The sequence below is a fragment of the Chrysoperla carnea genome, chromosome 2, assembly GCF_905475395.1.
Source record: "Chrysoperla carnea chromosome 2, inChrCarn1.1, whole genome shotgun sequence".
Lineage (NCBI taxonomy): Eukaryota > Metazoa > Arthropoda > Insecta > Neuroptera > Chrysopidae > Chrysoperla > Chrysoperla carnea.
The window spans coordinates 95721063-95736348 of record NC_058338.1 but is presented as its reverse complement, the minus strand read 5'-3'; the positions used below and the strand labels follow the sequence as shown (position 1 = coordinate 95736348).

Here is a 15286-nt window from a genome sequence, read left to right as displayed (position 1 = left end):
AAAAAATTTGTGCATATTTATGTACATACTGCATAACTTTACTCCCTTAACATGGGAGTTTACACCAGAGAATATATCGGTAAAGTACCGTACCAGAGACTTTATCCTTTACCGCTATACATATTCTCTGTACCGTACCGTGTAAACCAGAGACTATATCAGTAAATTCCCATGTTAAGGCAGTCTCTGGTACGGTACGTACATGAAGGTTATAAAGAAGGAGAACGATCGCAATAGAAAAGATTGTCCCCAATATTTTGAAAAAATAAGTGAGGCGCTGGGATCGCTAAGTTCTATCATTAAATGCGGGCTGTTGTGCGCTAATATACTACTTAGACAGCGCTGCTGGTGGCTGAAAATGAACTATAAATTCTATAAATTTTCAGAGACAGGTGCGCTAATGCTTTAGTACATAGCGATCGTTCTCCTTCTTTATAACCTTCATGGGTACGTATCTGTATTCTCAAAGAGCATACATTCTCACAGTCTTTGTGTATTCTTTGAAGGGTACTTCAAAGACTATAGGATAGACAAGAAGCAGAAGTATAATTATAAGTGACATCTGGAGTCTGAGGCGATCAACTATTAAGTTTGTAGGCCTTTGCGGGTATGACTATTAAGTTTGACTACTTTGCGGGGGTGACTATTAACTATTAAGTTTGAAAGCCTGACTCGGTAGAGGCGCTAAAACTCGTATACTACGATTTTACATTAGCTCATATGGGCTGCTTCTCCTCTACCCTATGCTCTTTGGGGTACTTATGTTATAAATATTTGACAGACGACACCATGGAATAATATAACCTAGAGAAAAACTTAAGAAAAAGGAAAATAATAACTGATTATGTTAATATTTATTTCCGTTTCAATGAGGAAATTATTAAACTTGAAAAACAATTAAATAGAAAATATAATGGAATTAACAAATGAAATTAAACAAGAAAATATTACAACAGTACAAAAACCAATTAAAATGGAAATACTAAAAGAATATGAAGAAATTTATCAAAATATTAAACATGAACAAGAATTAAATACTGGATTTATGGAAGTTATTATTAAAGAAGAAATATTTGATGATGCTGAAGTTAAAATACAAGATGGACGAATTAAAAATGAAATACAAGAACAAGACAGCAATGAAAATGATTTTATTATTAATATGAAACATGAAATTAATGAAAATACTGAACTTGAAAAACAACCATATTATACAGAATTCATGATTCAAGATGAAACAATTAATGAAAATGTTTTAGAATTACAACAAAAATCCACCAAACAGCAGCAACATTTAGTTAAACATAAACGAATGCATAGTGGTGAAAAATCATTTTCATGTGAAATTTGTAATAAAACATTTACTCGGCCAAACAGTTTAATTACACATAAACGAACTCATACTGGTGAAAAACCATTTTCATGTGAAATCTGTAATAAATCATTTACCCAGCAAAATAGTTTAATTGAACATAAACGGACTCATAGTGATGAAAAACCATTTTCGTGTGAAATTTGTGATAAAAGATTTAATGATAAAAGTAATTTAATGCAACATAAACGAACACATAGTGCAGAAAAACCATTTTCATGTGAATTTTGTGATAAATCATTTAATGATAGAAGTAGTTTAAATAGACATAAACGAACACATACTGGTGAAAAACCATATTCATGTGAAGTCTGTGATAAAAAATTTACTGAAAAAAGCAATTTAAATAAACATAAACGAATTCATACGGGTGAAAAACCATTTTCATGTGAAATTTGTAATAAAACATTTAATCTAAAACAAAATTTAATTGTACATAAACTCATTCATGTTGATGGAAAATCATTTTCTTTGTGATATATTTGATAAACCATCTTATATTATTACACAAGTTTTTTTTTACTCGTACCTTATTTTCCTTGTTCCTTTATCAAATTCCATGATTCACCCCTCATTTTCAAGCTTTTTATGTCTAGGTTTTACGAAAAATATACTCACGGTCCAAAAAATGTACCGCTTAGGAAAAAAACATCATAAATTTAAATTACAAGTTTATTAGGCAAACATGTTAGTTTTTACAGATGCTCTCCTACTATTTTTGTAATTACTATTTTTATTGCATGTTCTTCTAATATTAATTTAAGAACTTTTTTTACAAAATTTGTTGTTTGATGTTTTTAGCCACGGGTTACGGTAACTACGGGAGCGAAATTTCTCACTGGTGGAGCTAGTCTATTATAAAACAAGTGAAAACACACAATTGACTGAGTTAATTGTTGAAATACCATGCATAGTCAGTGTTGATTACTCTATCACGTTACACATACAAACATGTGACACATACATGACTGATAATCAATAAACAACTTTTGTTTGAAACATTTTTTCGTATACATCACTGTTTACCCTGAGAGCGCAAATTATGCACAAATTGTATAGTATGTATTATATGGGAATATCAGTTATATATGTGTGGCATGTATGTATGTGAAATGTGATAGAATAATCAACACTGCCTTTACATGGTATTTCAACAATTAATTCAGTCAATTGATTGTTTTCACTTGTTTTTTTCTATTTTTTACCTTCGGGGTTTGGAAAGGTGGGGATGAATAATCGAATATATTCAAATATACCCCAGTGGAATATCAAATAAAAGAGCATGGAATGAACATTAGAAAACTGTATGCCCTACGCAAGGGGATATGGATGGAAGATGGGTGAAAGTGGGGATGTTGCCCAACAAAGCGGGTATTTCACAGCTAGTTATATTAGTAAAATGGAAATAAAAAAGTAAACAAAGTTGTAGAAAATAAATTTTACTATACTTTCATTATTTTTCATATTTACAAATTTCATCAATTACCGGTACCGCTCACCCAACTAATAATCAGATGAGACATATTTTTTATGAAATAATATTGATTGATAAACACGTCTATGATAGCTTATCAATCGAAAAGTGTTCATGGCTATTTTTAATTAATTTTAATCAATTTTTTTCCATAATGGATTTTTTCCAGACAAGCCTATATCATTATTTTCGTAATTAAATTATCTTTCTTCTGATGCCAATTTCGATTGGTTAACAGATTGGTCTAGATCTGTTCATTCCGTGTGAACAGGTAAGTCAATATGGGTAATTATACCGATCTGTTAACCAATCGAAATTGGCATCAGAAGATAATTACGAAAATATTGGTATAGACTCCCTGCAAAAAAAATTGTTATGGAAACTTTTCGATATGAACATTTTTCGATAGACAAGTTATCATAGACGTGTTTATAAATCAATAAAATTTAATAAAAAATATGTCTTATCTGGTTATCAGATGGGTGAAGGTCGACCTTATACCAACTCTTAGACTATTATCAACATATTGCTAGTCGGTTGTCTAATTATTATAAAGAATTTGCAGGTGAGGTTGAGAATGATTGCTTGTCCTTTTCTTGTATTTGTAGTAACATTAATTTTAAGAATTTGATATAAGCTGGTTTTAAAATACTGTTGGCTGGTAAGAAATGTCCTCCGTCATGTAATACTTCAATCGGATCGAATTCATCACTTACAAATTCTTTTTTTAATGTTAAACTCATCTCTAAAATTATAACAAAATCTATTAATGTACACAGTTTTTAAAGTTCAAGCGGCCGCGGTACTCTATCGAATCGTCTGTCACGTTTTTACACGTATTTCCTTTCTTCAGTATTCTCTTACACGTTTATTTTATTGACAAAAATCCATATAACCCAACACCCCTTGTAAAAGATTTCTGTAACGTGTGGTATTATAATAAATTGGGTTAAATCGAGTTATACAAAATTGGCAACGAGGATGGGTAAACGCCCCATCCAATTAATCGAATATCGTCATCAATCGAATTCATTAAACATATAACTCATTCATAACGTCCCATCGACTCAACGAGCTTATAACATATTCGGGTTTTAATACACGGCTTTTCCGAAGCACCTTATTTTCATTTTCGCAAACTACCTTTAAAGTAGGCTTTTAATCCTTAAAAAGCTTCAAAAGGTGTCAAACATACGACCGCTACTTTATGTAATGGAGACATGGATGTAATTGAACTTCATTTAATAATTACCTTTTGGAATAATTTGATCATTTTCACCAAATATATGCAAAGATGGAATACAAATTGGCTGTCCATAATATTTCATATGTGGAATACTTCCAGATTTAAAACCGGATGCTAATATTGCAAAATGGAAATTTATTGGTGTTACTAAAAATTAAAAAATTAAATCTCGTTCAAATTTTTATACAAAAAAAAGTGGGGCATTTAAAAGAAATTTTAATTTTCTCGAAATTTCGAACAGATATATTTCAGTGAAAAATGATTGGATCTGAATGAAAACTATATGATCCGATAGCTTGTACTTTCTAGTTTTTGAATCAATATCTCAAACATTTTTATCATCCTTAATATTTTATGCGCAGGATTTAAACGTTGAGAATATTTATTTATTAATTTGATATGAATTTTAAAAGTGTGTGCGGGGTTCACGGTTTAGTTTTGTAAGGTCTTTATCGTCGAATAAATAACTCGGTCTTAGAAGCTCGTATAAAGGTCAAAACAAGCGCATTTTAAAGAAAAATAAAAAAGCCTTCGATTGCATATACTCAAGTTCTTGTATAAATATTAATGCACCCCGTACACGCATTTAAAATTCATATCAAACTAAGTAATAAATTTTCTCAGAGTTTCAGTCCTGTGCATAAAATATTAATAGTCCTGGAGCCCGTGACAGTAAAACTGCACTTACACGGATTTCGAAATTTATATAAATCAATACTGTTTAATGATAGGTACAATATTTATATTTTTTGCCAGGATTTTTTTATTTTTTTACTTGTGTGACAGATATTTTGGTCAAGTTTTGAGCTGCCACACCGAAATATTTCAAATGAAGAACTCAAAACGAACAAATTTAAGAAAAGAATTCCGCGATAAGTGTAAAATTGGATAGGCTTTATATATTAAAAATCGGTGTAACAGACCTTTCTGTCACGATAAGAACTGTCACACCAAATTTTCCTAAAAATAGATAAAATTTGCAATAAAATGGTCTCTTACAAATTAATTTCCATGAAAGTGCAAAATACTTGTAATTATTAAAAATTATAAAAAATATTTCTGCCAGAATAAACCCTGGCACACCTAGTCCATATTGTACCTATCGTTAAATAGTATAGATTCGCATATGCAAAATTTTGAAATCCGTGTAATTGCAGTTTTACTGTTACGGGCTCCCCGCTTATAAGAGATGATAAAAATGTTTGAAATATTAATTCAAAAACTAGAAAGTATAAGCTATAACCAGATCATATAGTTTTCATTCAGATTCAATCATTTTTCACCGTAAAATAACCACTATATCCGATTCGTAAAAATTCTCTGAATACTTACGATTTTTAGAGACTAAATAACATAATAAGCTAGCAAACGAAGCACCTTGTGAGAACCCTAGAATTCCATCGAATGGACCATGTTCCTTAAAAACACTTTCAACATATTCAACACTTTCTTGGAATCCGATTGCTGGACCACCTTCTCTGGATCCTTTGAATGTTAAATCATCACGATTAAACCACCAACTATAACCGTCTAGATAAAAATGAAGCAAAATAAATTTTCGAATATATAAAATGCCCCCCACCCCACCCCCACCAATCGATCGAGTTACTAATTAGGCAAAAAATGAATCTTTATAATTATAGTGGGTTAAAATTAACAAACTTACTATCAGCAGTTTCATCAGCGGGTTCACTTCCATCGTTCGTAATTAAATTTAAAACTTTATGTGGTGCTGTTATATAAGTAAAATCTGCTAAATTTTTCACTAATTTTCGGAATGAACCAGTTTTGATACGAAATATTTCACCGCTTTGCCGATAACCGTGTAATGCAAGTATTTTTAATTTTCTTGATGCCATCGTATCTAAAGCAGCTTTTTTCTCAGACATGTTTTAACACATGCAATTAATTCATCAAAAATTTATTGTGGAAAATTAAAAAAAAATATTCCTTCAAATTATTGTGACATTTAAACATCACCCGCGTATAAATAAGTACGTTCAGTTACACGACCATTGGCTGCGTTCACAATTCATTAAAAAATGTATGGACGAGCATGATCATTTTGAAAAACATAATGTTGACTCTGAGTTTGAATGTCAAATAAGATCACGTGACCAGTTTATCATAGAAAAGCATTAGAAAATTATATCCTATTTTTATTATCAGGATTAATTTTAAAAGAAATTAATAGACATTTCCAAACAATTTTTTTGAACAATAGGGTATTCTACTATACTTGAAAAAAGTACTTTAAAATGTTGATTTTACTAATAAAAAGCCAGCAAAAATTTATTCCGGAAATATACACTCACTTTCTTGCCAAAAACTTAAATAAAATTTTAAACCTTCTTTAAACTGTCAAAAACGCGGGCATCCAATTTGGTGACGTAATATCAGTATCATTATACGAAATAACACAGATAATTTTGACAGATATATTCATAGTCATCTGATTATAATAAATATAAATATTTATTATCTATGGATAAATTATACCCAGCTGTCTACACTGAACTAACTGATGGTCTATGGTTCGTAATTAGAGTAATTAAAGAAGTAGGTTTTTTTTAATTAAATTTTCATTTTTGCCCCAGTTTTCTAGATCAGTTTTTTATAATAAAAATTCGTATTGCGACATTATCTCGGAAATTATTGGGACTACAGAGACAATTCTAGTCTCATATTGTAGCAAATTTAGTCTACTTGAAAATCGCCCTAAAAAGATACTATCCAAAATTAGTCCTTAAGGATAATAATCGCCGAAAATCTGAAAAAAGCCGATTTTTTCGATTTTTGATAAAGTTGTGTTCGACGCTCGAGGTAACAAACTTAGATTATTCTGGACTATTGTACGAAACTTGCGTCAATTTTGAAGTTAAAAATGTAAGAAATAATATACATGCCCCCATGGTTAAAAAAAAAGTTGACAATTTTCAAAAAATTCATTCTTCAAGGAGGTAAAATATGGGGTGAAAGATTTTATAAAACTTTGTCATTTTTGAAATTAAAAATGTAAAAATTAATATATATGTGCCCGTGGTTTGGAACTAAAGTTCTTGTTTAGGGGGCGTACTAAGCGAGGAAAAGCGGGTTGAAGGATAATATATGGGTTTTCAACGTCTATATTCTGAGTAGTATATAGAGCGGATAAATGAGGTAAAGGTAGATTCTTTAAATGAATCAATGTCTCACTAAATGAATCATTTATTGAATCCATTGAAATGAATCATTACACTAGTTTACAGTGTATTTGTAGCCGGGGAAATTTTTGCTGTTGTTGGCTGCACATGTTATGCTAAGCTCAAATATATAATTAGAATCTTTGGATCAGCCCTAGTTTTTGATTTTCAGATATTCACGATATATAAGTTATCAACGAACAAAAACATTAAATAAATCGGAAAATACCATTGTCATTTCTATGAATGCGTTCAATGGGGTTGCAACCATTTTCAGTTGCTTTTGACATCGAATTCATAATCAGCAATAACAAAACTCCCAGGAGACGAATTCCGAGGTGAAATTTTGAATTTTATTTCACTGTTTCTCTTTGAAATACTTTAGGAATGGGAACCCTACCCTTATTTTTCATTTTTTTTTTATATTAATGTAAAAGCTAGTGGGTATGAATGTTCCTGAATGTCTAAGGATCACGTACAAACAATAATTTTTGAAATCGAAGCTGTTCCACCACTTTCCCACCTTCTTCGGCTCATTAAGTGTACTATAAATGATGAAAATCGTTTGAGCTGCATACAGTAATTTGAGTGCACACAAATTTCTGAGGGTATATTTAAAAATAACATGTCATAAGCAAAGAAAAACCACCAAAAAATTCATGGCAACAGACAAAAATTAAAATTTTGTAAACTAGTGCACGAGCCAAGTCGTGGTTAAAAGCTAGTTTAGTATAAAATAAATTATTATTGATAAACATAATTATGTACATGAAACACTTAAAAATTATATTCGATTTATTTAAAATAAAATAATTAAACTAAGATAATTAACTCCTAAATGGATATTTATTTATTGAGGCGTAAAAAAGCATCAATTTCATAGTATGGTGACGGCGATGCTGTCATCTAAAAGAATATTTGTAGAAGGTTACGTATTATTAGTTATAATTGGAACTTCCTTTTTGACTTTAACAACTCCATGATGTCGTTTCATATGTTTATCGTAATTCGAAGAGCATGTAAAATGTCGATTGCATGCTTCACATGAGTATGGTTTCTCTCCCGTGTGTAAACGTTGATGCCACTGAAAAATACAATTACAAGTTATACGCACGGGAAGATGGTTATAGGGGGTCGAAATTTTAACGTAGATCTTAAATTTGAATACATACCACAACATTTTTCTTGGAACGAAATCCTTTATCACAAATTTCACATTTAAATGGATACAAATCGGTATGCGTTATCGAATGTTCAATTAATGCTGGTTTTCGAGGGAATTTCTTGCCACAAACATGACACTGATATGGTTTGACGCCCGTATGAAGAAATACATGCCGTCGTAAGTACATTTTTGCTTTAAAACTGGAAAAAACAAATCAAATTAATTTTCAGAATCCAAAATCCAATCATTGTAAAATTTTCTAATAGTCTAATAAAATTAAATAGAATATTATGGTAATAAAGAAAATATCTTTGAAATTTTCTCCAGTTGCTTATTAGGTTGTAAACACTTCGTAAAAAAAAGTCGAGCTCCTATGGGCGTACCTAACCCCTTTGACCGAAATTGACCGAGATATGCCAATTTTAAAATATAATTTTTTTGCTCATTCATCAAATGAAAAAGTATCCATCTTGTAAACCGCTAGAGGTATAAAACAAAAGTTTAAATTTTTTATTTATTTCTCATAAAAAAATAAACAACTTTTGTATATATTTTTTTTAAACACCCCTTTTCACCCGTGTGGGCGTCTCCAAAATAATTTCAAAACTTCTGGAATTTTTTTTATTTTTCTAGAATGTTTCACAAAACCAATAGTTGTTAGTGGTTTTTTACCCTGACGGGTAAACAGTGATATTTACGAAAAATGAATCAAATAAAAATTGTTAATTTTTTTTATAAAGAATAACTTTTACATTTAAACTTTTGTTCAATCTCTAACGATTTACAAGATGCATACTTTTTTATTTGATTGAATGAGCAAAGAAATCCATTTTAAAATTGGCATATTTTGGTCAATTTTAAAGCTAGCAGGTCGAAAAAAATACTGTACACAAATACTTCAGCTAGAACTTTTTTTTTATTTGATGCAATTTTTTTTTTGTAATTTGTAAAACTCTGTTTAAAACCCATAATTACCCCTCCAAAAAGGGGGTTTGGTACGCCCCTGAGGTCGACTTTTTTTACCAATTATATTTTTATTTATTTTTACCAAGTTTTTACAAGCTAATAAACAATGTGGAAAATGTCAAAGATGCATTTATTTTTTCTTTTTATATATTTAGTTTAATTATACTATAGAAAATTTCTTTACTTTTTAGAGGCCTTATTTAATTTTTTAAAAAAAAAGGTGATAAAACGTACCTGGCTGGACACATTTCACATTTGAAAGGCCTCTCATCGCTGTGGGATGTGATATGGTCGTCTAAATATTTTTTATAGATGAAACTTTTGCCGCAATGTTCACAGGTGTGCTCGCGAATACCTGAAATATCAAATATTTTAATTAGGAGTGCCATCACTGCTAATTCCCGCGCTCCGCACGTAAATGCCCTTGTCTAAAAATCAAATTGATCGCTTTCATTCCCTGCCTGGTGATTTCCTAATGATTCTGAAGCTTTCAAGAACTTATGTTGAATGGTACTTACCGGTATGAACTTTTTTATGATTATTCAAACTAGAAATGGAAGCAAACATTTTATGGCATTCATCGCACTCGTGATTTTTAACAACTTCCTCTTTTTCTGTTGTCTCGTTCGCCTGTTTTGAATGAGTCCGTTGTCCATGTATTGTTAAATATTTTTCATTTAAAAATCCTTTACCACAAACACTACAAAAATATTTCTTACGAACTTTTAAATGTCGCTGTTGATGCTCTTGTAGTTTACGATTTGATGAAAAGAATTTATCGCATTGTTCACATCTGCACAATTAATGAAATAAAAACGATTTATAGGTACTTTTACAGAGGCTGCAATAAATAGATTATACGATTTTAATAGAAATAATGGACAATTCATAATAATAGTTATGAGGAGTACCGCAAATGGGTTCTAGTATTTGGATTAAGGAGTCCTCTATACCCCCTTGAAAACAACTTGTCATCTGAAGGTGAGACGTCTTCTGGTAAGAGATGTTATTATAATCCCACTGCTTCCCCACCGGGATTGATGGATTCAAGTATTCTAAAGACGACACTCTGCAAGTGCAAATAACATGTATGAAGGACACCCACCCTACAAGTGGGAAAAAATAATATCTCATGTTCGTAGTTTACAACTTTTGTTCGAAAGATTTTTCCGTAATTCTTGTTTTTTTAACGTTCTTTATAAACCCTACCCCCCCCCACCCTGCGTTGTGTAATACCTACCCGTAAGAATACCTTTCCCGTAGCCCCTAGCTATCCTGTAACCGTGGCTAAATACAACAAACAACAAATTTCGTAGAAAAGTGGGAAAAAAATGTAAAAGCAAAAATAGTAATTATATGTCTACAGTATTAGGAGACCATCTGTAAAAACTAACATGTTTGCCTAGTAATGTTTTGAATATTAAATGTCTAGAGTATTAGAAGAACATCTGTAAAAACTAGCATGTTTGCTTAATAAACTTATTGTTTAAATATATAGATATTTTTTCGTTTAAATTATCTATCTAGCGTGTTTTTTCCTAAGCGGTACATTTTTAGACCGTGAGTATATTTTTCGTCAAACCTAGACATGATAAGCTTGAAAATGAGAGGTGAATCATGGAATTTGATAAAGGAATAAGGAAGATAAGGGTAGGACAGAAAAAAACTTGCTAGAGTAATATTATGTATAAGATTTAATATTTAGAATATTCGAAAATATTCGAAAGTGCAAATTTTTTTGTTGTCTAACAGTCTATTATTTCTATTAAAATCGTCTGATCTATTATAGACTAAAAGGTTTTTTATTAGTTGAGATCTTTAAATCTTACCTAAATCGGAATTCATTTTTATGACTCCAAAGATGATTACGAAACGTTATGTAATTATTAAAAAGCTTTGAACATTCTAAGCAAATAAATTCTACAGGTTTTTGATGAACAGTTTCAAAATGTTCACGTAAATCGTTTGCCGTATGATGCATTTCACTACATTCGTGGCATTTCAAGGCAGGTGGGGGTGGTTTTGATACTGTAAAATATTTTTTTTTATTAATTGTTAATAATTTCAAAAGAATGACATAATTGTGGTTAAAAGTTCCAAGATTGTTTATAGATGTCTCATAATTTTTAATTTTGAAATTTTGGATAAAAGGCTTAATGTTTTTTAAATATGCTGTTGGGCTAAGTTCAAATCAATTCTGAAAATTTTAGGGGAGGTAACTCGATTATTTAAATAAATATATGACTTCAAAAGAAGGCATATTTAACATTGGTCTTATATGGTAAAACGGTAGATGAATGATATGTTTTCATAGATTTCTCTAAAAGTAGTCAGTGTAAATAAAAAAAAATTATCTAAATTAAAGTTAAAACCTTAATAAATTATTGAAAACGAAAAAAAAAACCTATTGTACCCGACTAATTAAGGATGTATAAGCACGGTAGTGGAGATACAAATTAAAAAAATGTATATTTTCACAATTTTGATGGTGAATTATGTTATAACTTGACAATAATGAATAATGAATTTTGTTAATTTATTTAGCTTACAATATTTCGAAAAGCAAGGCAGATATTGAAAATCTTATTTTTCGTCTACATTTATGAAGTTATAACAAAATTAATCATCAAAGTTAAAAATAAAGGTACAAATAATTTTAACCACAAGTCTAAACTTGCCTTGGCGCTCGTACTACCTTAATACACACCTGCTTTTTCTTGATTTTGTTTCTCCTTTAATTTAATTCGTTCCCGTAAAGATTTTTTCCGTTTTTTACACACTTTACATAAACTTAAATAGACCATAATAATTTCACGTGATAAATTTTTATATTTCATTTTTAGAATGCTATCGGTTCGACATCGTCCACCATGATTACATTTTATATGTCCTTCACGTATCAATTCAAACATTTCACTTTTCGGTACGAAATATTTAACGCTTTCGGATGGTTTCTTTCGTCGTGCAATTAATTTCTTCACATTATCATCGGTTAATAATATTTCAAAACGTTTCAATCGACGATAGTCCATTGCACTCTTTGGTGTAGTTTTTGTTTCGGCTTCTTCGACTTCACGGATAAAACGTTGATATGCTTCGTCTGATATTAAATGACCGTTACTTTTTACAGACATTTCACCTAATTTTTTATAGAAGGCTTCTTTTGTTTCTTCAATATCTGAAAATAATATTTTATATTAATTGAGTAGTTATAGCCCTGGAGCCCGTGACAGTAAAACTGCACTCACACGGATATCGAAATTTCGCATATGAATCAATGCTATTTAACCATAGTAGGTACAATATGGACTATAAGGTCAGGATTTATCCTGTCAAAAATATTTTTTGTCAGGATTTTTTTCTTTTTTACTTGGTGTAATAATATTTCATTGGCTTTATATATTAAAAATCGGTAGACTAAATATTAATTTTATTAACTAAAGACCAAAAAACAAAATTAATTTAATATGTAGTGAATAAAGTGAAATGACTTATTAAGTACTAGAGACGAGGACATAAATGTTAATTATTCGATATGGCAATCAAAAAACGAATGTAAGTATTAATAATTACAATTAGCCTTGGAGCTTAATAATTAACTTTACACGGATTTCGAAATTTCGCATAAGAATCTATACTATTTAACGATAGGTATAATATGGACTAGGTGTGCCAGGGTTTATTCTGGCAGAAATATTGTTTATATTTATAGTAATTACAAATAATTTGTACTTTCATGGAAATTAATTTGTAAGATTGTAAGAGACTATTTTATTATAAATTTTATCTGTTTTCAGGAAAATTTGGTGTAACAGCTCTTATCGTGGCAGAAAGGTCTGTCACATCGATTTTTTTTTTTTATATAAAGCCAATAAAATTTTACCCTTTTCGCGGAAATACTTTCTTTTTTTTTAATTTGTTCGTTTTGAGTTCTACTTTCGAAATATCTCGATGTGACAGTTCAAAACTTGACCAAAATATCTGTCACAACAGTAAAAAATAAAAAAATCGTGACAAAAATATTTCCCTGGCACACCCTAGTCCATGTTGTTGGACCAGGAATCGAATTCTCGGCAGTTGATTTTTATAGGAACCGATGGAAAATGTTTTAGTATGATCAACAAAATCATATTCATGAGAACTTATAGTTTCAATTGGCACAGAAGAACCGTACTTCCAGATACCACTTTTTTTGAAACGGATTTTAGCTGAAAACTCGTTATTGACAATAATAATAATTTATTTTGTAGTTCCGGTCAAAAATTTAATTAGAAAGCCTTTTTAACTCCCGAACTCAAAAAAGGGTGTTATAAGTTTGACCGCTATATGTGTGTGTCTGTCTGTGGCATCGTAGCGCATAAATGGATGAACCGATTTTAAATATTTTGGTTTCGTTTGAAAGTAATTTAACGGAGAGTGTTCTTAACTATGTTTCAAGTGCGAGTTTAAGGTTCCGTACCTGAAAAATTTGTCGGGAATTTTTAAGTTTTGTAAATTTAACTTGTGTTTTATATTTTGGACGATTTGAAGCATTTTTTGACTTGTACTCATACTTCACCACATATCACCATTTTCGATATAAAAAAAAGCCTTTGAAAAAAATAGTACCTACGGATTTTTTGTTGAAAATTCGTTATTGACGAAAATAAAGATTATTTTGTAGTTCCGGTAAAAAATTTAACTTGAAAGCCTTTAGATTTTGTATTTTGGGAGAAATAATCTTTATTTTTGTCAATAACGATTTTTCGGCGTAAATCCGTTTTTTTTTTTTTTTTTTTTTTTTTTAATGCTTATATCTCGAAAACGGAGATTAAAAATGTCAGTAGGGTACTTCTGTCCCACCGTATGGGCGTAAATTGAAAAAGCACAAGTTCGCAAGAATAAGATTTTGTTGAGTACACTCAAACACATTTTCCATCAGATCCAATTAAAATCAATTGCCGAGGAGTCGATTCCTGGCTCAAATACTTTAAAACTGCATCGAATTAATTTATCATCTTACCTGAAACTGTTTCTTCTTGATTGATTATTTCATTATCTTCATCGTCGTTATCGTCCTCCGTTTTAATTATAGGTTTTCGTGACCTCTGGAATGCAATCAAATTGATTTTTTTTCTTTTCCGAATTAAATTATGAAAATATTTGTACATACCAAAACAGTGTGTTTTGATTCAGATTTAATATCACTAATTTCCTCATCAAAATCGTCATCGGTGCCCCCTCCCGAATCATTTTCATCACCATCTAGAAAAAATCAAAACACTTACACACATGATTTTTGTTATAATTCCTGATCATAATCAATCACATTCACGATTTTCATCATTTCACTTAAAAAATTTCACTGACTTAAAATAATTCATTTTATAATGTCGTGGACATTGCCGGTAAAAATATATAAACACCTTTGATTACCTGAAAATTTATCGAAGGATACATCAAATTTCTCGTCGATTTCTTCTTCATCGTCTGCCTCAATTTTAGCATCAACTAAACCAACTGGCACCTCCTCGTTCGATTTAAAAACTAATTGTGCTTTTTGAACTTGTAAAAAAAAGTCGTAATATGAATGCACCTTCGATGAACAGACAATACACGCTTGTTTCGGTAAATAATTATCATTTTCGATTTTTAATCGAAAACATAGTTCAATTTTTGATTCTAAATCGTTTTTATTACCGAATATATCAACTAAATCAACTTCATTACAAAAAGTTGCACATAAACGACAAAATGAATTAAAAGTCATTATTTATGATGTTTGTTTGTTTGTTTTTTAAATTGTATCAAATCGAATAATTTTAATTTAAATTTTTGACATTCATTTCAATATAAACATTCTTTTGTTTTTAAATTGAAAATTTTGTTTTATTTGACGATT

At 30.2% G+C, this 15286-nt stretch overlaps 2 protein-coding genes across 2 annotated transcripts; both read right to left on the bottom strand.

Annotated features, from left to right (window-relative positions):
- Window positions 1–3278: 3278 nt before the first annotated feature.
- Window positions 3279–6083, bottom strand: LOC123291780 (esterase GA18864). The gene is made up of 4 exons (XM_044872198.1): window positions 5759–6083; window positions 5425–5622; window positions 4099–4239; window positions 3279–3591 (listed from the first exon to the last, which is right to left on the bottom strand). Exons 1-4 carry the CDS (start codon window positions 5979–5981, stop codon window positions 3395–3397), a joined length of 759 nt encoding a protein of 252 aa, XP_044728133.1. The 5' UTR covers window positions 5982–6083; the 3' UTR covers window positions 3279–3394.
- A 2051-nt stretch (window positions 6084–8134) lies between these two features.
- Window positions 8135–15154, bottom strand: LOC123291765 (zinc finger protein 718-like). Its single transcript, XM_044872176.1, has 9 exons — window positions 14821–15154; window positions 14558–14649; window positions 14408–14492; window positions 12113–12583; window positions 11235–11433; window positions 9924–10198; window positions 9640–9760; window positions 8447–8639; window positions 8135–8358 (listed from the first exon to the last, which is right to left on the bottom strand). The coding sequence occupies exons 1-9, from the start codon at window positions 15152–15154 to the stop codon at window positions 8203–8205; spliced, it is 1926 nt and encodes a 641-aa protein (XP_044728111.1). The 3' UTR covers window positions 8135–8202.
- Between the last annotated feature and the right edge of the window lie 132 nt (window positions 15155–15286).